Source organism: Oncorhynchus tshawytscha, linkage group LG06, assembly GCF_018296145.1.
Source record: "Oncorhynchus tshawytscha isolate Ot180627B linkage group LG06, Otsh_v2.0, whole genome shotgun sequence".
In the NCBI taxonomy this organism is placed as follows: Eukaryota; Metazoa; Chordata; class Actinopteri; order Salmoniformes; family Salmonidae; genus Oncorhynchus; species Oncorhynchus tshawytscha.
This window is the reverse complement of record NC_056434.1, coordinates 51,481,584-51,507,540: the sequence shown is the minus strand read 5'-3', so window position 1 is coordinate 51,507,540 and position 25,957 is coordinate 51,481,584. Positions and strand designations below refer to the sequence as shown.

General features: G+C 44.1%; 1 protein-coding gene across 15 annotated transcripts in view; it reads left to right on the top strand.

Moving 5' to 3' along the window:
- Nucleotides 1–25,203, top strand: part of LOC112252689 (neuronal cell adhesion molecule-like) — a 113,183-nt gene extending 87,980 nt beyond the window's left edge. For 4 of the 15 annotated variants that reach the window (XM_042323351.1, XM_042323352.1, XM_042323349.1 and 1 more), the window contains 26 exons: nucleotides 476–598; nucleotides 915–1,085; nucleotides 3,076–3,132; nucleotides 5,351–5,462; nucleotides 6,254–6,438; nucleotides 6,867–6,998; nucleotides 7,214–7,357; nucleotides 7,505–7,616; nucleotides 7,804–7,970; nucleotides 10,605–10,752; nucleotides 11,006–11,130; nucleotides 11,398–11,427; nucleotides 12,035–12,136; nucleotides 12,579–12,776; nucleotides 13,024–13,094; nucleotides 13,175–13,400; nucleotides 13,762–13,877; nucleotides 13,971–14,175; nucleotides 14,335–14,457; nucleotides 14,964–15,140; nucleotides 16,689–16,751; nucleotides 17,163–17,291; nucleotides 18,157–18,315; nucleotides 19,250–19,381; nucleotides 19,519–19,597; nucleotides 22,668–25,203. In XM_042323351.1, coding sequence (XP_042179285.1) covers nucleotides 476–598; nucleotides 915–1,085; nucleotides 3,076–3,132; nucleotides 5,351–5,462; nucleotides 6,254–6,438; nucleotides 6,867–6,998; nucleotides 7,214–7,357; nucleotides 7,505–7,616; nucleotides 7,804–7,970; nucleotides 10,605–10,752; nucleotides 11,006–11,130; nucleotides 11,398–11,427; nucleotides 12,035–12,136; nucleotides 12,579–12,776; nucleotides 13,024–13,094; nucleotides 13,175–13,400; nucleotides 13,762–13,877; nucleotides 13,971–14,175; nucleotides 14,335–14,457; nucleotides 14,964–15,140; nucleotides 16,689–16,751; nucleotides 17,163–17,291; nucleotides 18,157–18,315; nucleotides 19,250–19,381; nucleotides 19,519–19,597; nucleotides 22,668–22,914 — 3,533 coding nt within the window. In that variant the 3' untranslated portion in view covers nucleotides 22,915–25,203. The remainder of the gene's footprint in view (nucleotides 1–475; nucleotides 599–914; nucleotides 1,086–3,075; nucleotides 3,133–5,350; nucleotides 5,463–6,253; nucleotides 6,439–6,866; nucleotides 6,999–7,213; nucleotides 7,358–7,504; nucleotides 7,617–7,803; nucleotides 7,971–10,604; nucleotides 10,753–11,005; nucleotides 11,131–11,397; nucleotides 11,428–12,034; nucleotides 12,137–12,578; nucleotides 12,777–13,023; nucleotides 13,095–13,174; nucleotides 13,401–13,761; nucleotides 13,878–13,970; nucleotides 14,176–14,334; nucleotides 14,458–14,963; nucleotides 15,141–16,688; nucleotides 16,752–17,162; nucleotides 17,292–18,156; nucleotides 18,316–19,249; nucleotides 19,382–19,518; nucleotides 19,598–22,667) is intronic. The other 11 variants (XM_042323358.1, XM_042323356.1, XM_042323354.1 and 8 more) reach the window with 7 other exon arrangements.
- The last annotated feature ends 754 nt before the right edge of the window (nucleotides 25,204–25,957 follow it).

Here is a 25,957-nt window from a genome sequence, read left to right as displayed (position 1 = left end):
CATTCCTTCCATGTATCTAGAACTCACTACTTCCATGTAGCTAGAACTCATTCATTCCATATAGCCAGAACTCACTACTTCCATGTAGCTAGAACTCATTCATTCCAAATAGCCAGAACTCACTACTTCCATGTAGCTAGAACTCATTCATTCCATATAGCCAGAACTCACTACTTCCATGTAGCTAGAACTCATTCATTCCATATAGCCAGAACTCATTCATTCCATAGAGCTAGAACTCATTCATTCCATATAGCTAGAACTCATGCCTTCCATGTAGCTAGAACTAATTCATTCCATATAGCCAGAACTCACTACTTCCATGTAGCCAGAACTCCATGTCCCCTAATTCTGTCAGACCTTTTGTTGACATTCGATGACTGTAGAAACCACACACTGGTACAGTATACCATGTTTTACTCATGTGTATTTGGTCTATCTAACTTATGAGGTGTGTTCCTCTCCATCTCTTCAGGGTCCCCCTTGTGGTCGAAGGAAAGAAACGAGCCGATCATCGTTCAGGAGGGCGTGTCTCTGGTGCTACAGTGCCGGCCCCCTGCCGGCCTGCCCCCTCCCATCATCTTCTGGATGAACATCAGTAAGTTACATGCTATTTGTTGTGTCTAGGCCTGTTAGCTACGTACTGTACATAGAGAAGGAGAAATGCAAACACCCAAGTTTCTGAAGGGGGAAATCTTATATCTTCTGTCCTGTTTCTTTCTGGGTTCTTTGCTTGTAAATGATGAAATTAAATGAGATATTTTACTAAAGTCTCAAAATTGTTGCTCACTGACATTCCTCCTAATTGCCACTCCCGCCCAGTCTCCCAGAGACTGACTCAGATCATTGGGATATCCCAGGCCTTAAAACATGTCTCTCCCTTTTGACTTCAACACATCTCTCCAACTCTCTAGATTTCCAGAGGCTGCCTCAGAGCAGCCGTGTGTCCCAGGCGTTGAATGGAGACCTGTACTTCTCCAATGTCCTGAAGGAGGACTCGAGGAACGACTACATCTGTTACGCCCGCTTCCCCCACACGCAGACCATCCAGCAGAAACAACCCATCACCGTCACAGTGCTCAACCGTAAGTGTGTGCGTGTGCTCACGTGCGCACGAGTGAATGCGAGCATGTGTGTTTTCTTGCGTGTGGGTGTGAATGTGCTTGCGCCCTGAATGTGTGTGTCAGTTTCGGTTGGAGGGAAACTGTGTTTCCTATCTCTGATCCCAACCGCAGCGTCGCCAGTAGTAGTCTAGTGGTCATTATGATGAAAAGACACATGGTAAAATACCTTCTAGGTTATTCTCTGTGTTACGTGCAATGTAGCCCCACCACTAAGTTAACTGATTTTGTGAAGCCTCTGCTTTCATGACTGCACTGTATTGTGTATACTCTCAACAACAAAAGGCCTTCTCATACAGTTTAGCATTTACTACTGACTGATTGTCATGATGCCAAGTTGTCCAGACCGTACAGATTCACAGACAAGGTTTGATGACCAATATCTACAGTTGAAGTCAGAAGTTTACATACACCTTAGACAAACACATTTAAACTTAGTCTTTCACAATTCCTGACATTTAATCCGAGTAAAAATTCCCTGTCTTGGGTCAGTTAGGATCACCACTTTATTTTAAGAATGTAAAATGTCAGAATAATAGTAGAGAGAATGATTTATTTCAGCTTTTATTTCTTTCATCACATTCCCAGTGGGTCAGAAGTTTACATACTCTCAATTAGTATTTGGTAGCATTGCCTTTAAATTGTTCAACTTGGGGCCAACGTTTCAGGTAGCCTTCCACAATAAGTTGGGTGAATTTTGGCCCATTCCTCGTGACAGAGCTGGTGTAACTGAGTCAGGTTTGTAGGCCTCCTTGCTCGCACACGCTTTTTCAGTTCTGCCCACAAATTTTCAATAGTATTGAGGTTAGGGCTTTGTGATGGCCACTCCAATACCCTGACTTTGTTGTCCTTCAGTCATTTTGCCAAAACTTTGGAAGTATGCTTGGAGTCATTGTCCATGTGGAAGACCCATTTGCGACCAAGCTTTAACTTCCTGACTGAGATGTCTTGAGATGTTGCTTCAATATATCCACATAATTTTACTCCCTCATGATGCCATCTATTTTGTGAAGTGCACCAGTCCCTCCTGCAGCAAAGCACCCTCACAACATGATGCTGCCACCCCCATGCTTCACGGTTGGGATGGTGTTCTTCGGCTTGCAAGCCTCACCCTTTTTCCTCCAAGCATAACGATGGTCATTATGACCAAACAGTTCTATTTTTGTTTCATCAGACCAGAGGACATTTTTCCAAAAAGTACGATCTTTGTCCCCATGTGCAGTTGCAAACCGTAGTCAGGCTTTTTTATGGCGGTTTTGGAGCAGTGGCTTCTTCCTTGCTGAGCGGCCTTTCAAGTTATGTCAATATTGGACTCGTTTTACTGTGGATATAGATACTTTTGTACCTGTTTTCTCCAGCATCTTCACAAGACCTTTTTTCTCAGGTCTTGGCTGATTTCTTTAGATTTTCCCATAATGTTAGGCAAAGAGGCACTGAGGTTGAAGGTAGGCCTTGAAATACATCCACAGGTACACCTCCAATTGACTCAAATGAATTGAATTAGCCTATCAGAAGCTTCTAAAACCATAACATCATTTTCTGGAAGTTTCCAAGCTGTTTAAAGGCACAGTCAACTTAGTTTATGTAAACCTCTGACCCACTGGAATTGTGATACAGTGAATTATAAGTGAAATAATTTGTCTGTAACCAACTGTTGGAAAAATGACTTGTGTCATGTACAAGGTAGATGTCCTAACCAACTTGCCAAAACTATAGTTTTTCAACTAAAACTATTAAACTAGTTTTAATAACTCCAACCTAAGTGTATGTAGACTTCCGACTTCAACTGTATACTTTTTATGTATGATCAGTATCCAGTATTTTTGTTCCGTTCACACGGTTTGACTTTAGAATCAAGCATTTATGTTAATTTTGTCCATTCCCTTTACTGCTTTTTTTTACATCACTCGATTTCAACATGTGGCATGTTTGATTATTTCCTGTTGTGTTACAGTGGATGCAATCAATGAGACTGTTGCTGCTTTGTACAATGAAACTGATTTTCTTAGTGGTGAGTTTTGGTACCCCCTAGTGGTCACCCTCCTCCCGTAGTAATCAACCAACTAGATACCAACCTCTAACATTACAGTAACCCCTTAACCTTTTCCCTAGTGATTTGTCCCTAAGTTAGTAGGGAACCAATATTAGCAATCTAACACATAACTAGTGTTAACCCTTTACCCTAGTGATACCCTTTCCCGTAGTAGTACACCAATACTAGAACTCAAATTTTGTGAAAGACTACTTTCTTTTTTCGACAGCAACTATTTATTAACACCATTTCAAATGCTGAAACATTGCATGATGGTTCTAACCTTTGCCATCCTCATACATGCCATGGCCAAAAGTATGTGGACAGCCTTTCAAATTAGTGGATTCGGGTTGTTTCAGCCACACCCGTTGCTGACAGGTGTATAAAATCGAGCACACCGCCATGCAATCTCCAAAGACAAACATTGACAATAGAATAGCCCGTACTGAAATGCTCAGTGACTGTCAACATGGGACCGTCATTGGATGCCACCTTTCCGACAAGTCAGTTTGTCAAATTTCTGCCCTGCTAGAGCTACCCCGGTCAAGTAAGTGCTGTTATTGTCAAGTGGAAACATCTAGGAGCGACAACGGCTCAGCCGCTAAGTGGTAGGCCACACAAGCTCACAGAATGGGACCACCTAGTGCTGAAGCACGTAGGGTGTAATAATCTTCTGTCCTCGGTTGCAATTCTCACAACCGAGTTCCAAACTGCCTCTGGAAGTAACGGCAGCACAAGATCTGTTTGTCGGGAGCTTCATGAAATGGGTTTCCATGGCACACAAGCCTAGGATAGCCATGCACAATGCTCTGGAGTCTGGAGCAGTGGAAACGCATTCTCTGAAGGGATGAATCACACTTCACTGTCTGGTAGTCCGACAGACGAATCTGGGTTTGGCGGATGCCAGGAGAACGCTACCTGCCCCAATGCATAGGGCCAACTGTAAAGTTTGGTGGAGGAGGAATAATGGTCTAGGGCTGTTTTTCAAGGTTCGGGCTAGGCCCCTTAGTTCCAGTGAAGGAAAATCTTAACGCTACAGCATACAATGACATTCTAGACGATTCTGTGCTTTCAACTTTGTGGCAACAGTTTGGGGAAGGCTGTTTCTGTTTCTTGTGGCTGAATGGAAGCAAGTCCCCGCAGCAATGTTCCAACATCTAGTGGAAAGCCTTCCCAGAAGAGTGGAGACTGTTCTGCAGCAAACGGGGGACCGACTCCATATTAATGCCCATATGATTTAGGAATGAGATGTTCAACGAGCAGGTGTCCACATACCTTTGGTCACGTAGTGTATCTTGTAAATGGACAAATAACAATATATATTTTATTCAGTAGACTACTTTTTTTTTAAAAAGCTTTCTATCTATTATAGTGATGTATTGAATTAGAGCAAAGTAGATTGACAGCTTCCAAACTGTGAATGTTCCAACCACTACCAACACCACAGTTTGTTGTTCTATTATTTTACACCCAAGCCGACCTAATTCTTTCCCCCCAATCCACTTTTAAAACGATCTTTCATTTCCTATCAGTTCATTTCTCATTGTTTGTAAAAGCATCACTTCCTGTGTGTCTGTCTGTCTGGTACCCTGAAGATACATGTCTTGTGAATAGATACAGTCAGTGATTTTGTCAGGAGGCCACATCCAAGCCAATTCGGAGAGAGTCGATTCTCAAAGTAATGCTTGCGATGCACCTCAATTAATGTCTACATGTATCATCATTGCCACAATCACAAGCACCATTCGCTGAACGCATGAAATCATAACCGCCAATAACCCTTTTGATTGTCCTCGACGTACTTGTTATCCTTATCTTACACTACTAGAAAGTAGTTTACTGTTATAACTGCCTAGGAAAGTACATGTTCTAGAACTGTATACCGCCTCTTAGTACCCCTCGACCAATGAGCACCTTCACAGTAAGTGATGAAGGCAAGGATTCAATCCAACACCTGCACGCAGCGATAGACTTTTAATTAAAGGCAATTTCGTATATGCTTGCGGAGATCAGGTTCACTAAAAACCATGCTTAAACAGGAATCACCTTTGAAAGTCAATTGCTGGGTTTTGAGTGTGTGAGCCCTGACCTGGTCCTCCACCGTGGCTCAGCACTGACTGTGGTAGAGGAACCATAGAAACAGTAGAAGTCTTGTTGTGACCTACTGTGTCTCTGACCCCTCCCCCTGTGGCTGCAGATGGCTCGGCGGAGGAGAGGAGACCCACCTTCCTGATTCCGTCTGGCTCCAGCAGCTCCAAGATGGTGCTGAGAGGACAGGTCCTGGAGTTGGAGTGTATCGCTGAGGGACTGTAAGGACACAGTGTCAACGAGAAAATGTCCATTTTGTTTGACCTGTATTATGTTGTTTTATTTATATACCTCTACTATTAATGCATTATACCATTTTGTATGTGTGCTTATACACTGGCTGTGCAAAACATGATGCTCTTTCCATGACATAGACTAACCTGGTGAATCCAGGGAAAAGCTACGGTCCCTTATTGATGTCACTTGTTAAATCCACTTCAATCAGTGGAGATGAATGGGAGGAGATAAGTAAAAGAATGATCTTTAAGCCTCGAGACAGTTGAGACTTGGATTGGGTATGTGTGCCATTCAGAGGGTGAATGGGCAAGACAAAAGATTTGACATGCCTTTGAACGGGGTTTATTGCTGTAGGTGCCAGGCGCACCGGTTTGTGTCAAGAACTGCAACGCTGCTGTTTTTTTTTCAGTTTCCCGTGTGTGTCAGGAATGGTCTACCACCCAAAGGGCATCCAGCCAACTTGACACAACTGTGGGAAGCATTGGAGTCAACATGGCCCAGCATCCCTGTGGAACGCTTTCGACACCTTGTAGAAAGGGAAAAGGGAAAGGAGGATACCTAGTCAGTTGTACAACTGAATGCATTCAACTGAAATGTCTTCTGCATTTAACCCAACCCCTCTGAATCAGAGAGGTGCGGGGGCTGCCGTAATCGACATGCCCCGACATATTGAGGCTGTTCTGAAAGCAGAAGGAGGGGGGAGTTCACTGGAAATTTCTTATGTGTTCTCCATCTGTCTCTTTCCCCTCCCACACCCCCTCTTCTCCCCCTCCAGACCCACTCCAGAGGTCTCATGGAGTAAGGTGAGCGGGGAGTTCCCTGCCAAGCGGACCTCCTTCCTGCACTTCCAGAAGACACTGCGCATTGTTGACGTGTCTGAGGCGGACGCCGGAGAGTACCGCTGCACCGCCCGCAACCGCCTGGCCTCCGTACACCACACCATCCGCGTCACCGTCAAAGGTTTGTCATGTGACTTAGCAGTTAGTGCCACTGACTGGCTGGCACGCGTGTAGCCTATAGCAGAGTGGCCACGGGTTAGAATTCAACCTACCGCTCTTGTGACTTGCGGTCGTCCTACTTTTCATTTCTGCTTTTCACTATGCTGTTCAATAACACCACAAGACAACGGTCGGCGATGAGCAGGGCTGAAATCGGTCGGGAACGCACGGATGACTTGGTCTACCTGCCTTCTGGGCTTGCTTCGATGCTGCCTATCTATCTCCTATATAGATTTTTAAATGGTGCTATCTGGAGCAGGGGGTTCAGTCATTAACCGGTTGTGGTTAATCGATATTGTTCACTGTGCCATTGTTGCTGACCCTTTGTGACGTGAGGTAATCAATAACCCAACCATCGGCTTGCCTTGTGCTCCCCTGTTCCCCTCCCAGCGGCCCCGTACTGGATCAGTACCCCCAGAAACCTGGTGCTGGCTCCCAGAGAGAGGGGTAATTTGATCTGCAGGGCCAGCGGTACCCCCAAACCCACCATCACCTGGGCCATGAACGGAATCCCCATAGAAAGTGAGTACTCAGTATTGATTGATTAATTGATCGATTGATTGAGTGGCCTTGCCTATGTCTCGTACGGTGCACTCACTGTGCACAGACACTAAAAGTATATTTCCCCAAACACTTGCAGTTAAGTCATTGTATGTGCCAATGTGAGGTTCAGACAAGTGAATCATTTTGTAGGTTTATGATGACACGTTTGACACTTGTTTTTGATCCTTTGATAGATTCACCTAAGGACCCTAGTAGGAAGGTGGAGGGCGACACCATCATCTTCGAGGAAGTTCAGACTGGATCCAGTGCAGTCTATCAGTGCCACGCCTCCAATGAATATGGATATCTGCTGTCCAATGCCTTCGTCAATGTTCTCTGTGAGTCGGCACATACTTGAATTGAGAACGCAGGGCCCTTTTCTGCCTCTGCATCGGAGTGCATCATGATGTGATCGACACTGCATGAACTCAGTACTCAGCATTGTTGTCACATGGTTTATCATGAAGCATTTGTTGTCTCCATAGCTGAAACACCCAGAGTCCTGACACCAGCTAACAAGGTCTACCAGGTGATCAGGAACAGCCGCGCCTTACTGGACTGTTCCTCCTTCGGCTCGCCCATCCCCAAAATAACATGGTGAGTTCATGGCCCATTTGAATTCTTAGGAGACGACATCCAGATTTTCCACCCTTCTCTCAACGTTTCCACTAATTGTTAAATCCGTGATGAGGAAGGGGAGGGGGTGGGAGAAGGGTGGAGAATATCTGACGCAGTCAAATGCGTTCCCAGCTTAGAAGCTCATAGCCTGTGGTTCCCCTGTCAGGTTTAAGGACAGCAGGTCCAGCACCCTGGACGGGGACCCCTACGTGCTGCATGAGAACGGGACGCTGGAGATACATGTGGCCCAGGCCCTCAACAGTGGGAAGTACACTTGTGTGGCCAGGAACTCTCTGGGCATCTCCGAGAACCACGTCTATCTTGAGGTCAAAGGTGAGAGCCTGGGATGACCACAAAACACCCTGTCTCCTCTGTCTGTTTTATGCCTTTGTTATTTAGCTTTTTTTGAAACAGACTTCCAAGAGTTGCTGAAAAATATTTGTCATACTTTGACATCATTCCTGAAGGACGGTTACAGTAAAGAATGTATAACAGCTGGACAAGCTTTGGTTCATTCTTTAGGGGCGAGTGGGGTAAGCTGAGCCCTGTTTCACATTCAGCATTACTCCGTCAAGGGAAATGTAGTATTCTTTCTAACATACAGTTGTAGCCGGAGGTTTACATGCACCTCAGCCAAATACATTTAAATTCAGTTTTTCCACAATTCCTGACATTTAATCAGAGTAAAAACTCCCTGTCTTAGGTCAGTTAGGATCACCACTTTATTTGAAGAATGTGAAATGTCAGAATAATAGTAGAGATAATGATTAATTTCAGCTTTTATTTATTTATTTAATCACATTGCCAGTGGATCATAAGTTTACATACACTCAATTAGTATTTGGTAGCATTGCCTTTAAATTGCTTAACTTGGGTCAAACGTTTCAGGTAGCCTTCCACAAGCTTCCCACAATAAGTTGGGTGGAAATTTGGTGGTGGTGTAACTGAGTCAGGTTTGTAGGCCTCCTTGCTCGCACATGCTTTTTCAGTTCTGCCCACAAATTTTCTATAGGATTGACGTCAGGGCTTTGTGATTGCCACTCGAATATCTTGACTTTGTTGTCCTTAAGCCATTTTGCCACAACTTTGGAAGTATGCTTGGGGTCATTGTCCATTTGGAAGACCCATTTGCGACCAAGCTTTAACTTCCTGACTGATGTCTTGAGATGTTGCTTCAATATATCCACATAATTTTCTTTCCTCATGAAGCCATCTATTTTGTGAAGTGCAACAGTCCCTCCTGCAGCAAAGCACCCCCACAACATGACGCTGCCACCCCTGTGATTCACGTTTGGAATGGTGTTCTTCGGCTTGCAAGCCTCACCCTTTTTCTCCAAACATAACGATGGTCATTATGGCCAAACAGTTCTATTTTTGTTTCATCAGACCAGAGGACATTTCTCCAAAAAGTATGATCTTTGTCCTCATGTGCAGTTGCAAACCACAGTCTGGCTTTTTTTATGGCGGTTTTGGTGAGCGGCCTTTCACGTTATGTCAATATAGGGGGTTTTACTATGGATATTGATACTTTTGTACCTGTTTCCTCCAGCATCTTCACAAGGTCCTTTGCTGTTGTTCTGGGATTGATTTGCACTTTTCGCACCAAAGTACATTCATCTCTAGGAGACAGAACACGTCTCCTTCCTGAGCGGTTTGACGGCTGCGCAGTCCCATGGTGTTTATACTTGCGTACTATTGTTTGTACAGATGAACGTGGTACATTCAGGCGTTTGTAAATTGCTCCAAAGGATGAACCAGACTTGTTGAGGTCACAATTATTTTCTGAGGTCTTGTTGAGGTCACAATTATTTTCTGAGGTCTTGGCTGATTTCTTTAGATTTTCCCATAATGTCAAGCAAAGAGGCACTGAGTTTGAAGGTAGGCCTTGAAATACATCCACAGGTACACCTCCAATTGACTCTTACGATGTCAATTAGCATATCAGAAGTTTCTAAAGCTATGACATAATTCTCTGGAATTTTCCAAGCTGTTCAAAGGCACAGTCAACTTAGTGTATGTAAACTTCTGACCCACTGGAATTGTGATACAGTGAATTATAAGTGAAATAATCTGTTTGTAAATAATTTTTGGATAAATGACTTGTGTCATGCACAAAGTAGATGTTTTAACCCACTTGCCAAAACTATGGTGTCATGCACAAAGTAGATGTTTTAACCCACTTGCCAAAACTATGGTTTGTTAACAAGACATTTTTGGAGATGTTGAAAAACTAGTTTTAATGTCTCCAACCTAAGTGTATGTAAATGTCCAACTTCAACTGTAGGTTATCTAAATATATTTTAGGATGTTGTGTTTCCCTGGAAATAATTAGAATTAATGTAAACATTTGTCCAAAAAAAGTGTTCTCTTGGTACAACTTAACCCGAGCATGGGGTAAATTGAGCCGCGGGACAGTGTAAGTTAAGACACCTACAAATGTCTGTACTGAATGAAATATTACCACTATCTTTTTAAAACAATGTCTATCTTTATTTCCCAAACACAATTCAACACAGTCACAATCACTTTTTTTGTCTTTTAATCATTTTAAGCATATTGGTTTAACTTACCCCAAAGTAAACAGTTTGACTATATTAGCCCTCAGAGTTACAAGGATGCACTTACATGCTCGGTTTAGGGCCTCGTATTGAAGCTTATAGAGACCCCAACTGATGTATTGAACAATCTTGAATATCTACTTTGGTTCAAATACAAGTATAATGAAACCTGAACACAATAAATTCACTTGACTTGGTGAAAATTTTAAAAAAATTGGTCTTAACTTGCTTACCACTTTTTCCATGTGGTTTCTTGGTTGACATGAAATGATGACCTCTTCCTAACTATTTTGTCAAATGATTAATTTTGGTTTATGGTTTCCTAGAAACAAGGGAGGCTCAACTTACCCCTCTGACTCAACTTACTCTGCTCTCCTTTACTGAGTTTCCTGACCCCTTCTCCCCTCAGAGCCCACGCGTATCCTGAAGCAGCCGGAGTACAAGGTGGTGCAGAGGAACAGGAACGTGGTGTTTGAGTGTAAAGTAAAACACGACCCCTCCCTCATCCCTACCATGACCTGGGTCAAAGACAACGGAGAACTACCCGACGACGAGAGGTCAAACACACATTTTCCAACATAGAGCACCATGCAGTTATATCTACAATAGTCAATCCCAGCTTCATATTATGTCTCCTCTTGTGACAGTATTTTAGTTGATCCGTTATTCCATCAAGGCTAATCCTCCCGACTTCATACCCAAAACACACAAATCAACCCAAACAAAAGGGTTGTACACTTAAAAGGGTTGTAACTTAAGAGGCCATAAGAGGAGGCATTAAACTGACTGACATTGACTATGTCTTCCCAGGTTTGTGGTGGACTCTGACAGCCTGACCATAACAGACGTGACAGAGAATGACGCAGGAACTTACACCTGCATCATGATCACTACTCTGGACCAGGACTCTGCTAGCGCTGAGCTCACTGTTGTCGGTATGTTCACTCTCTCATACGAACAACCTCCACATGCTTTTGTGAATCCTTCCTTAAAGTACAAGTGTAACTGGGTGTTTTTCTTCACCTTCCTTGAAGTATACCATCATTTCTGTTAAGAGTATGGGTTAGTGTTTTTGCGGAAAAGAACATGATTCTATCCTAAATGTGAAATAATACCCAGTGAGAGAGAAGGCGGTCTGTCTTATTGTACCACTAACCGCTGACCCCCCCTACTTCACTCCTACCTGCCCTCCTACCTGGCAGAGGCAGCTCCTACTCCAGCTATAGTCTACGGTAAAACCAGCATCACACACAAGCGGGTGCTTAAGCTATGTTTCCACGCTTGTGTGTGTGTGGGGGGGGTGATCTGTCAGTCTGGTCTGCAAACTCAAGCATGCTCCGCTGCTCGCAGATGTGATCATCTATTCTGTTTGTTTGTAATGTCACCAGACCCTGGACTGATGGGCGGACGGAAGGGACTATCATTTTTGATTTAACCACCATGTTTTATGGCCTTTTTGGATTTCAGTCTTACTGTCGGTGCGGTTTGCAGATTTTTGTTCTCCGCCGTATGTCCGAACGCTCATGCTGTTTTGCATGTGTTGAGTAGATACGTGACCAATGTGGTGCAATTCAAACTCCTAGGTTGTGAGTGTGAAGTAATTAGCAGTGCCTTTGAATGCTAAGATCATTTTACCTCCCTCTCCATCCCGTCACACAGTGGGGTCCTTCTGAAATGCGTCATCGTCTCCATCCATCCAGCCCGAGGGCGCATGCTGCTTTGTCTTTATCCAAAACATTGAGTCTTGGCGTTGCTGCTGTGCCATTAAAGTGCTATTCCAATGCACCGTTCTAAACCCAGTTAATTTATCTCGTCACGTCTTGTGTGTTTCTTCTCCAGAACAACCAGACCCTCCTACTGACCTGGAGCTGACAGACCAGAAGCCCAGGAGTGTCCAGCTCACCTGGATACCCGGAGACGAACACAACAGCCCTATTCACAGTATGTGTGTGCGTGCGTGTGTGTCTGTTAATGACCTTACTGACCTACTCTCGGAAGCTCCCAGAAGCTCGAAGCTGACTGTATCGTTATTATCCTGAGAGTGTACTCTAGCTAGTTGAACTCAGTCTGTGTTTAATGAGGTTAGCACCACTCAGAGCACTTTCTAGTTATGTTTGCACAGCACTACCCCATGTCATATGTTTTCAACATTGGATTTCATGGGTTTTTAAAATATGCAGGTTTGGTTATAGGGTCTTCCAGTATGTTCTCGTTAATTATCCGGTATATGAATGCGCTCAGAGAGCTTGGGCCCATTTGCATTTGATTGTTAACTCCGAAGACGGGAGTTGGCTAATACATTCCAAATACAATCTAATGGTTGGAGTGTAAAAAACATGGCTTGCATTCTCTGCACTCGCTCACCACTTTTCTACCCCCCCAGTGTTTGTGATCCAATACGCAGACTCCCTCCACCACCATGGCCACTGGCACAACCTGACGGTGGTTCCGGGCTCCAAGACCACGGCCCACCTTAAGCTGTCTCCTTATGTCCACTACACCTTCCGAGTCCTGGCCCTCAATGCCGTGGGCCTCTCCATCCCCTCCTTGCCCTCCCGCGTATACAAGACCAACCCTTCAGGTACAGACTGTAGGATCGACTTGCTTAATGTGGTTGATTGCAAAATGTGTTGACTTACAGTATGTCGATTTGTGCATACTGTTGATTTGTGCATACTGTTGATTTGTGCATACTGTTGATTTGTGCACACTGTTGATTTGTGCATACTGTTGATTTGTGCATACTGTTGATTTGTGCATACTGTTGATTTGTGCATACTGTCGATTTGTGCATACTGTTGATTTGGCATTTTGTTTCGTCCCATTAGCTCCAGATGAGAACCCCAGTGGAGTTGATGGCTTTGGAACGGAACACGACAACCTTGTGATCTCGTGGAAGGTAAGCATCATTGTGTATGTAAGGGCGATGGATTCAGTCATTACAATGTGGTTAAACACTTTCTCTCATCCTATCTGCAGCCAATGTCAGGTCACCAGGCCAACGGACCAGGCCTGCAGTATAAGGTGATGTGGAGACAGAAGGACGTGGACAAGGAGTGGACGTCAGTGACCGTGGCTAACGTCTCCAAGTTCATGGTCTCTGGCACGCCCACCTTCACACCCTACGAGGTCCAGGTTCAAGCCATCAACGACTACGGGATTGGACCTGAGCCTGCTGTGGTCACCGGACACTCCGGGGAGGACTGTGAGGAACACACAACTCAACTTTGCGTTTTAGGGAGACACTAGGGGCCAGTTTCTTGAACACAGATTAAGCCTAGGATAGTCCTGGACTAAAAGCTTGCTCTAAATAGATTTTTTTTTATTGCAAATGATTTTTAGTACATGGCTAGGCTTGATCTTGGTCTTGAAGACCGACCCATACAGTACTTGTTTGCGTGATTTGCCAGACTAAAAGTTGTCGAAAGAGACGACAAGTATCTCTCCCTTTTAACCTGTACCGTGACTAGTTACTGTAACTAGACCAGTGGGTTTAATGAAGTTTCTCCATCGGGTCCTGCTCCCTGAAAACTGTGTTCCACTCCCTCTAACCTCTGCTTCCACAGTGCCGATGCAGGCACCAGACACTGTCCAGGTCCTCGTGTTGAACAGCAGTCTGGCTGAGGTGCACTGGGAGCCTGTCCCTCCTAAGACAGTACGGGGACGTCTTAAGGGATACAAGGTACACACAGACACACACACACACACACACACACACGCACACACAGCTCTGTATCATCCCCCATTGAAAGTATCTCATTCTGTGTCCTACCAGGTGTACTACTGGCGTGAGCGGAGCCTCCACAAACACAACCCCCACCATGTGGAGCAGCAAGTCCTGACCTTCAGTGGGAACAAGAGCCATGGCATGCTCCCAGGCCTGCAGCCCTACAGCCTCTACCTGTTCAACGTCAGGGTCTTCAACGGCAAGGGGGAGGGCCCCGCCAGCTCCAACCAGCAGTTCGAGACCCCTGAGGGAGGTAGGAGGAGCCAACATTCTATTCGTATAGAGGGTATCATGTCAAGGCAATTCAGCTAGGGTTGATGGGTCTGTTTTCATGCTTTTATGCTGCATACAAATTGCCATTTGGGGACAATCAGCGTGCGGCTCTTGACTGTGTGCCTGTCATGCTCTACAGTCCCTGGGCGGCCATCTTTCCTGAGGATCACCAACCCTAACCTGGACTCTCTCACTCTGGAGTGGGGCCCTCCCTACGACCGCAATGGACGCCTCACCGGCTACACCCTCAAATATCAGACAGGTGAGCTTACGTAGTAATACTCTTCTACTTGTGTTTTGGCTGTAGGAGGGTTGGGTCAGGGATAACATAGTAGGCATCGAGAGCTAGAGGTTCCGCCAGAGCTTCGACGGAGGGAGCACCTCTACTGCTTAGCAGTATCTTAGCCAGGGAGTACCTTTTCTACTTGTAGTTTGTGGTCCAGTCTGCTGTTCAGTATGCCCTCCTTTACATGTCTTGTTAGCACCGTATGTATTTGGTATTATTGCGAGGTGTATGTACCAAGGGGTTGAGCCTGTGATAGCTAGAAACTACATCGTCGAACAGAGTGAGAACCACCCCGCAGCGCGATGGATAATCTGATGTCACTTCCATCCACCTCTCCACCCCCCCCACCTTTCGACCCGCATTATCTTGCCCCCTCTTTCACCTTCCCATCCATCCATCCACCTGCCCCTTCTCACTACACCTTTTCTCCCCTTCCACCCATCTTGCTTACACCCCTGTCACATCCTCTTCCGCTCTTCCAGTCAATATCTCCGACGTGCTGGGGCCGGTGGAGGAGCTGGCCCTGCCAGCCAACGAGACCTCCGTCACTCTCATTAACCTCAAGTACAGCACACGTTACAAGTTTTATTTCAATGCCAAAACAGGCCAGGGAGCAGGGCCTGTCGTTACAGAGGAAGCCGCCACGATCATGGACGAAGGTATGTGTTAACGCGTTGATGATGGTCACAACCTGAACTGTAGTCAGTTTCTATCGATGCAAACCCCATTCATATGAGGGTTACCTGTCAACCATTTTGAATGCTTCAAGTCAACTCAGGAATGTCATCCCCCAACATCTAGATTGTGTTTTATACTTAAGCAATAAGGCCTGAGGGGGTGTGGTATATGGCCAATATATCTAAGGGCTGGTCTTACGCACGATACAACGCGGAGTGCCTGGATACAGCCTTTAGCCGTGGTATATTGGCCATATATAGTACCACAAACCCCAAGGTTCCTTACTGCTATTATAAACTGGTTACCAACGTAATTAGGAGAGTGAAAATGTTTTGTCATACCCGTCGTATACGGCTTTCAGCCAATCAGCATCTGGGGCTCGAACCACCCAGTTTATAATTGTTTATAACGCATGGTACTCTGTTTTGTACTGTAGGTCGTTTTTTTGTGGATGTACAAAATCATTTCACCGGTTAGCATGTGAAAATGTGTACAGAATCGTACCAAAGCATGATATCACCTCAGTGTAGTAGTTGTAATAACAATAGTGGATCGTGTCCCAGTTGCACTTTGTTAAACACAGTTGGCTCCTTCTCTACCCTTGTGCACCTTCTATACTGATATTAAAGCATCGAGGGACTTCAGGGGTCAGATCATCGGCCTCTGTGTCCTCTTTCTCCCCTTTTGTGTCCCTTTTCCCCTCTCAAAGTCCTAATGCGTCCGCCCTCTGTCGGTGTGGTTGTCAACGTGCACACCCCCTCATGCTGATCTGGGCCTTTATTAACAAAGTATCTCTGAGAAGGAGGACCGTGGACATTCCACATGGGGAGATACATGGGAAACTCATTGGGGTCACAAAATGTATAGATAGGTAGGTGCCACCGACAAGAGGGGTTGACTAAAAAGAGGGAAGAGTACAAGATTGTGAATGTATACTTTCTGAATGTGTATGCATTCAGCTGACGGGCATCCTTGCTACTAAACACTTTAAACTTCCCTTTTGGTATCGATTCCTTATTGAAAATAGGTTAAAATAGCATAGCAATAGCAATAGCAAAACAACCCCCCCCCCAAAAAAAAATATTGTCGCTGTCCCGATACTTTTGGAGCTCACTGTAGCTGGATAAAGACATTCAAATATGATGTGATGCATCTTTGGCTGCTGCAACACCTTTTGCCACACAACAGACTCAAGACTCCTCAGAGTCTGATTTACTAACTGCGTTATGGAGACTTTACCTCTCCCCCTGCAACTGCTGATCTATGCCTATTTCTATGTCCGGCTGGTGCTGCCTGTCCCGTGCATGACGTTGTGCGTGTTTGAACCTTGCTTCAAACTGACCCCCCCCCCTCAAACATGCTGATTGTCTGTTTGCACTCCCACTGCATGCCAATGGGCCCGTGTAACCTCACCGCCGACCTTTGGCCCGCGTGGTTTGTGTTGCCTACCTCTGCCGGCGGCGTGCCTGTTGTGTGTCTTTGTCTGTGGTGTTGTGTGATGTTTCTTATTCCTCTCCATGTTGTTCCAGGGAACACCCAACCCTCACCTCCCGTAGCACGGTCTCCTCCGGCACACCTCCCATTCCACAAGGGTACAGCCGCTATAGACCTTGTCACATTCCCAGTCACGCTGTATAGTATATCTTATCATTGCTTCTCTTCTGATCGATGGTTCACAAGGGTCGATGTTATCATCCATATTGTATTATAGAATGTGTATTACAAATGTTTAGGCTTTAGCGTTTTCATTTGATTGAAAGGCTCATAAACAACAGTGCAACTGTAAAGGTTATTGATCGACCCTGAGAGTAATTGGAGTTGGAATGGAAACTCGAAGTCTGTCTCGCTTTGATTTGGATCTATAGACGTATGTTGCGATACGGACGGATGTCAATATTTGAATCACAAGCTATTATTCTGCTATCGGCGGGTGCATCATCTGAAGGTGAATAGACTCCTGATTTTGTTGAAGCTTCATTGCTGTCTCCTTCTCTTGTGCTCAGTGCATCCAGCGGCTCCGGCATTCGGGAACGTTAGCTCTTCCGTGGGAGAGGACGGAACGCTGATCAGTTGGGAATACTGGGGAGCGGAAAAAAACGTTTATGTAGAATATATAGTAGAGAACGATAACAGTAAGACATATCCCTCTATCACGTATCCTTCAACGTATAGGTGGCAAGAGACTCCTACTCAATGATTGGCTGTTGCAGGTGTAAACATTTTTTTTTTTTAACTTGGCAATTATGAGGCTGGCTGCTGTTACTTTGCCTCGTGCCCAGATATGATAAAAACTGATTTCTCTGATTGGATAATAAAAATATCCTCTGTGTGATTGGCCGGAATACAGAATATTGCTTTAAACAGTTGGCACAAACCTATTCAAATGGTTCATAGTCAAAAGCAGTATAGGACAGTCTCAAATAATATTTAATGCTCAATGTTGATTGGACTCTTAATTAGCTTTAGTTGTTGTTATTGAACAGCAGTGAGGGTTTAAAAAAAAAACACACACAGTGTGTGTAGTATGGCTCTCTCACACCTATACCTTGAAAACAATCAGAAAGTGAATTAGCATGATTGAGTCATTCCTATCAAGTCAATCCCGATAATGTAGTTTCAGACGCTTTTCAGTTCCCTATTCAGAGTCACGCTGTAACATTTAGTCTAGTAACCCAGTTCACTGAGACACATCCCACAAATGTTTGTAATCACAATACTTCATTCGTAGAACACCATGAAATAACATAATACAAATGTACAGATGTAGTAATATCTAACATAGATGCCATATGTGATGCTATATACTGTATATTACTTCACCTCTGCCTATAGCATTTCAATAGATACACAAGTAAAAACCATCTCTGCATGAACACCAACAGCCCATTCCAACTTATCAGTGTACGGTGTACATATTAGGACATGAACACTTCTCGGCTGGCTGCAATGGATGTCCTAATATGTACACCGTACATCTTTCGTCCTGCAACTCTCTAGGTGAAGAGGAGTGGCAGAAAGAGTATGTAAATGGCTCTCGGGTCTATGTGCTGAAGGGCTTAAAGGAGGGCCTGTCCTATAGGGTGCGAGTGGTCGCCAAGGGCCACAACGGCCAAGCGGTGCTCCACCAATCAGAAGAGCTTTTGGTGATGATTCCAGGTGAGGCAGCACGCGGTTGGCCGGTCGCCGCCCGGCCTCGCTTTGCCTCGCCCTGTGTTGTGTTGTAGAGAAACGTGTGTGTGTATGCGGTAGCTTTGCTATTCTTCACCACTCAAGAAACCTGTTCCGGTGCCTGTGGTATACAGCGTTGCTGATCAACAGTGTATCTGTTGTTGTAGTTTCTCTTTTGGAAACATACTGTAGGCATGTTCAGTAGAGTTTCCTGACCTGCATGATGTTGTCCTGTACGCATATTTGTGTTGAAGTTAGGAACACCGTCTTGTTTCTGGAGAGACGTACAGTCAGACCGCCCTCATATCGACGACAGATACCATTCACAAGATATAGAAGATTGATGTGTAGCTGTCTAATAATCCACCTAATTCTCTCTCCTGCTGTGGTTAACATTTGGTTTTTGTTTGTAATGTGTGTGTACTGTGTGTGTGTGTGTGTGTGTGTGGGGGGGGGGTGGTGCATGAGCAAGACTGAGAGGCAGAAAGAGAGGGAGAAGACACGAATGTTGTTTGCGCCAGGCACTGTAGAAGTCAAGCTGTCTTCGATACGCTCTGCATTCATGTGCCTGTAACTTCCGCAGACGAGATGTTTAACATAACATCACTAACACACCACTTGTCGTTTGCAGTAACACTATGTGACCATTTCCAAACAATAAAATACTTACAACGGGTTCTTTGGAAACCTATTTTCATACTATCATGTACTTCTGTCTCCTCCACAATCTCCCTTTGCAGCCTTGATGACAATAGAAGATGTCTGAAACTTAGACGTTAACAAAACTTTATTGTACATTAGATTTTCATTGTACTCCAGTGCAGGAACTCAACGTTACTTATATTTCCTTTCTCAATTAAAGCAACAGGCCAGTCGTTAACAGTTTTCTGATATCCTCTTCCTTCCCTCTGTGCCTGGCCAGCTATGGCAGCCCGACAGGTGGATATTGCAACTCAGGGCTGGTTCATCGGCCTGATGTGTGCTATCGCTCTCCTCATCCTCGTTCTCCTCATCATCTGCTTCATACAGAGAAACAAGGGAGGAAAATACCCAGGTGGGTACTTTTGGTTGGCGCATAAACACGCACGCATACACACATGCAAACAAGCACACGCACGTTGTCGCCTTCATATCCATCACCCATCTTAGGCCGTAGTAAATGACACATTTGATGAATCCCCCCCCCTCCAGTGAAAGAAAAGGAGGACGCTCACACAGACCCAGAGTTCCAGCCCATGAAAGAGGATGACTGTACTTTCGGGGAATACAGGTGAGAAACATGACTCTCCTGGAGCCTGTTGGGGCCCCAATTCTTCCCTGCCCAAGCCCCCAAGCCCCCCCCAACCACCCCACCAAGCCCTTGCTCCCTCCCCAGACCTGGTTCCTGTCAGCAAGGCAGGCGCTCTGGCCTCCCCGTCCTAACAGCTGACCTCTACTTGCCGCGGGACTACCTTCATTCTAACAGGGATTCTGGCATTGCAGACGTTTGGAGCTACACTGTAAAGCACAAGCCTCTTCTTTATGGAAGAGGTTGGGTAAGGGGGACAGGGACGGGGAGGGATTCTTCTCCGCTTAGTGTGTCGGTGGCTTGGTGGCCAGATCGATATTGTAGTGTGTTTGACTGTGTTGCGTCATTCGATAAGCAGGATATACAGTATTATTCAGGTCTACGTTTTAGGGGTTTAGGTTTTTCGGGGACTTTTAAAAGCTTTCCCTAGAACAGTCAGGAATATTTTTGAAGAATAACTTTCAGTATTCCAAGCTGGCATGCATAGATACCTGCCCCACTAATTTCACATTTGTAACCAAATGAATACCTTGTAACAAATACATTGTGCATATAAATATACAGTAGCTTTTGTATTATGGAATATACGTACATACTTAATAAATTAATATTTGCATACATATGCATACTGTACAGTAATTACACTCATCCCAGTTGATATAAGCTCTGACTAACTGCAGTTAATCTAGTTATGCTTGCTATAGCGCCTTCTATCTGCTTTTCAGGCTGCTTGCTTTTCCAACCATGCACGCAGATATTAAGAAAAATGAAGCACTTTACTTATTATGTATAGCGTTTTGGAAACATTATTTTGTACCGGTCCAGCTTTTTTCCAATTTATATGACGTTTTTTCTTTTTTTCTTCTTATATTTGATATTATTACTTTTTGTATCATGTGTTTTAAACATAAATATGCTCTATAATATACATTCTATCTATGCTGTAACACATAAATACAATACACCGCCAAAAGTATGTGGACACCTGGAATGATCTAGAATGTCATTGTATGCTGTAGTGTTAAGATTTCCCTTCACTGGAACTAAGGGGTCTAGCCCGAACCATCACAAAACTGCCCCAGACCATTATCCCTCCTCCACCAACATTTTATACATCTGTCTACAACGGGGGTGGCTGAAATAGCCTCATCCACTAATTTGAAGGGCTGTCCACATACTTTACACAGTGTATATGGAATTATGGATATATAATGTTGTGTGATATGCATGGCGTGATGAAGACCGTATATAAAACTCGCTGTAGGCAATAATGTCTTGAATGAAATCATAGATATGTACAGTATAAGTCATCCAGTATGAAGCTATCGGCATGTTGGGAGTTAAGAGGCCATGTTGGAGTGAAAGATGTTATGTAATGTTTCAACAAGGCAAAAAGCTATTCTTGTCCTGTCCACATCAAAACTCTTATCTAGTTTACGATCATAACACGAGAGACAATAAGCTACTAATGGGCCAAATCTGTCTGTTCAAATAGCAAAATAATAGACAATATGACGGAGTGTATATTGTTGAAATAACAAGTATTAGACAATATATCACAAGGCTAAATGTGTAATATAGAGTGCCTTTGTGAAAGGAAATCAAATGTCCCACCCATTGGGTCTTTATGTCAATAAATACTCATCTAACTCTACTAAGCTGTTCCGGTTTGGCTGCAGGTTGTGCATAAATCGTGTGCTGTAACTATGATGTAGCTGTTGACCTTGAACGCCAGTGTCTACCCTTACAAGGGAGAAATGTGATGTTGAAGGGAGATACATACTGCTATGCTATGTTTGGATGGATGTGTGGGTGCTGTATGCTTAGACCACAGAAGGGAACAGTCAAACCCACGTGAAAACACTGATGGGTAAGCAACCAGTGCAGGCTTGTCTCACCTGTGCATGCTGGGGGGGGTCGTGATTATCTCTCTCTGCCTGATCACTTCCTCTGCACTCTGTTTATGTGGGTCTCAGACAAGGTAATGAAGGGTACTGCAAGACTGGCATGAGAGGAGTGACCAAAGGGCTGCTATACTGTGATATCGTTCTGATAAACAGTACTTACTGCCACTTGGAGAAAAAGGCCTGCTGTAAAACCACCCCAGAGTTACACCACTGTCCTTGTCTGTGCTATAAACTGTCATTAACTGTCATAAAGCCTACATAGTGGTGTCATAACGTATCATCATCATTGGTGTCCAATGCAGTGCTTTCAGTCGTTAATCTGTAGTAAGATTGCATCCTGATAACATAGGATTTCTTGTTGAGTAATGTTTTATTAGCTGACGTAACCTGTTATGACTGGCTATAACAGGTGTAATAAAAGTGTGATAGCATTATGAAGGCTTTATTGAAAGAGAGTCCACCTGCTATTCACTCTCATGAATCATCGGCTGACATTGATTTGAATGTTGACTAAACTAATGTTAAATCCTCAAAGAAAGCTTTCTTTGCAGTTTCTTTCATTTGTTTGCAAAAGTGTGATTATTAGTTATTTATGCTTTTGGGGACGTTTGGCTGACAATTCATTTGCTTTTCATGTGATTGCTTATTACATTGGATTTTCAGTTTGTCATTGCAACTTTTGTTGGGGAGAAACGTTTCTGTCTGGCAATACGGCAAATATGTATGATTTTCCTCCTCGTGTCATGGCTTCAGGGGAAATGTGGAATGGGTATGATTTTGCTTGTATTCCCCTGTTGCGTGATGAAAACCAACTACTCGCTCACATCATTTTTTTTAGACTTGGGGCTAGATTTTTAAAAATGATGAAAAATGATACTGTTAACATCCACTGTCAGAAGTAGTGCCTTCTGAGTCCAAATTTCAACCCAATTCAGGATATAAACAAATATTTTCATAAGCTGTGGAATAATATGTTTGAAATTTTTTTTTCTGGAATTAGACACATTTGAATACTTGGGTAATGGTAGTAAAAGTAATTAGGAAATTACTTCAGTGCTCCATCTAAAAAAAAAAAAAGGCCATACACTAAAATCCTTGTTTACATCATTCTGTCATCATTTCACCTGCATGTCGTTTTCTCCTAGTGACACTGAGGACCATAAGCCGTTAAAAGGGAGCCGCACACCGTCTAACGGGACGGTGCACAGGGACAACAGTGACGACAGTTTAGTAGACTACGGCGGCGATGGTGGAGACGGCCAGTTCAACGAGGATGGGTCTTTTATTGGACAGTATAGCGGGAAGAGCTCCGCCAGGGACACTGCTGGGGGCCACGAAAGCTCCGAGGCCCCGTCCCCTGTTAATACCTCCGCTATGAACTCCTTTGTGTAGCCGGCTGGTTGATCAGTAGGTCAGCCAGGTGGAGGGATAGGCAGCCAGGCCAGTAGGTGGTGCTGCAGTAAACTGAACTCCTTTGTAGCCAGCTGGTTAAACAGCCAGGTCCATAGGTTTGTGTAGCCAGACATTTGGACATCCAAACCTGTAGGGGCTCTCCAGTGACTGTTCCATTCGCCATCTTCACAGGGCTGTTCCTCACGTCACCTTGTGGCTTATTGTCATCCCATGCCCCGCCCATCCGCACACTACTGTCACAAACACATAGGAGACTTCTTAAACGACACATAACAGACACGTGTGAGACTCTCTACACTGGAGGATTGTACGCTATCATTTGGAAATCACTGAATTTGTGGAGGGATTGCGGAGGCTGTTCCAACTCTTTTATTCTCTGTAGCCTGTTGACTTCGTAGCGACACTTAGAACCAGACGTCTTCCTGAAATGATACACAAACACATATTAACACCAATTAGTCGATTATTACATGGAAGCTATTGTCTATTTATCTTGAACTGCTATACGGTACACATTTGAATTATTTGGGTTTGCCATATGGTTTTTTCCGGTCAAAGCATTATCTTGATATTAGTGTGTGTGTTCGAGGTACTTTGCCCTTCAGGGCAACCGCAAAGAGGCATCAGTGTCTGTCGACATGGTGGTGAAACGTGTTACTAAGTACATGAAAATCATTCCATGTCTTTTTGCAAGACAGTTGCATCTACGGTGCAGGATGATGTCCAGTGAGCTCCTAAAAGTATTCTCCTGCCTGAATCTGTGATTCCGACTCCAAGCAGGCTCAATCAAGCATGACTGGAGGAGGATGCTGGTGCCACTTTGAATGGGGGAGGACAGGCTCGCCGTAATGGCTCGAATGAAATTAACGGGACGGTATCAAACACCAGGAAGCCACCAGCCTCCACTGGTGCTCACATGTCACCTTTGTTTTGATCACTGCAAATGCTGAAGTGCGGCATGCTGTCATGACATCATCATCATAACCTTTGACCTGCATGTGACCTTACTTCCTGTGGTTGCACATCCCATGACCTGACGGTGACTTTATGGCTCTTTCTGTGCGACCCAAAGTGCATGTACTGACATCCAACTCTTTTCTTTAGCTTTTCTTTCAAAATGTTGCATTTATTTGTGGTGCTGTGTGGCCTTCAGCAGTACGGTGCCTTTTAATACAGAACTCTGATTCAGTTCAATCTAGATTAATTCACAAAAAGACCGTTTTACCCAGAGTTCAGTGAGTGGAATGCCCATAAAGCAATAGTCGTACTCTGAGGATGATGGGTTCAGCTAGGAAGGATGAAAGGATGGAGGACTCCATAAATTAATCTTTTGAAAAGCTTCAAAATGCTTCTCCCTCAGATAAGCGGCTTAGGGTTGCCATATTGGACACGGTCAATGCTCTGTACATTTTTTCAAGGTTCGGGTCATCTACGAAGTGTTTGATCATATTTTTGCGCTGTGTGTGCGTGCGTGTCGAGGGGATAATATTCATGCGAGTCACTTATACTAACTACATTTGATGGCCTTTGGCGTGATAAGGGAAGGGATCGAGATTTTTATTTTAACTTGCATCAAGTTTTACGTTGTTGTTTTTTTTAAATGAACATCATCTGTTGCATTTGTAAATATATACTCTAATTGACTGTACAGAAAACCACTGCAAGAGGAGCTTATAATGGATAGTTCAGCCAAATGACAACATTTGATCAACTATCCCTTTTAAGAGCCTGGGAGGCCGAACTGTGCATGAGAAGGTTTTGACTGGCTGAGAGAGCTGTGTTCAATATAGACTACTTCTATAGAATAAATATACTTTTTTTTGTTACTATTTCTTTTTTTCTTTGATGTGAACATTGTACATTATTGTAACTAACAGGACAAGACGTTGCTCATGAGTTCACATTTGGATGGTTTCCATTTGTCAGCGATATTGTTGTGTTTTTCCCGAAATGTCCCTATTTTGTACTAAATGAAACCATACAGTACTCTGGAAACCTTCAGATGTAATGGACTTTGGAGTGTAAGATAAGTACCCCTCGATGTACTGTGTCATTCTGGTTTATGTTGCTTATATGAGCAGCACAAGGTCTGCCAAACTCTTCCACTTTGTGACCGTATTGAAAATGGTTTGGTGTTCTTATTCTAAAACAATTTCAAGGTTTTTACTAACAATTTATTTGTATTTAAGTTTCTCCACGTAGTGAAATAACGAATTTCCAAGTAACTTGAAATATAATGAATGAATAAAGTATTATTATCTTCTTCGATGTCCATTCTATCTTTATTGTGAAACTTCATTCTGACTGTTCTAATATTCGTAATGTTCTAAATTAAACAGCAATGCAATGGAAGCCAATGGAGCTTTGCAAATGAGATGATGAAACCAATCTTATGATAAAGATAAAGTAGGTGCTGCACAATGGCTCCATAAATAGTCTATTATATTACACTACGATAAAGTGTCAAAACGGCAGTATGTTTTGCTCCACAACAGACCAACTCGTTGGCAATGGGAATAAGCATCAACGAAGAGGACGAGGATTCCACACCTTCACAGAACTGGGAGATGTGTGTGTGTGTGTGTGTGTGTGTGTGTGTGTGTGTGTGTGTGTGTGTGTGTGTGTGTGTGTGTGTGTGTGTGTGTGTGTGTGTGTGTGTGTTGGTGAGGGGTTCATGCTGAATCTCTCGCTCCGGATCTCTCATCACTTCTTTTCCCACTGCGCTCTATGTATCGGGGGATGGAGGTGTGTGAGCGCGTGTGTGAGTGCCAAACCAGACTTTGATATGAGACGAATGCTAAACACTTTGGGGGTGCTTATTATACCTGGGATCTTTTTTGAGATGAGGGACTACACGAGGGAACCTGGGTGAAATGAAAGCACAAGTCAGTTTACAAGGCGCGTCAGGGCTAAGACACTCCCCGGCAGGAACAGGAACAGGTAGCAGTAGCTACCTTTTGGAGCAGTCGCTCCAAAAACACACAGATCACAGGGTAGCACAGTGTGAGACAACACCATCCTA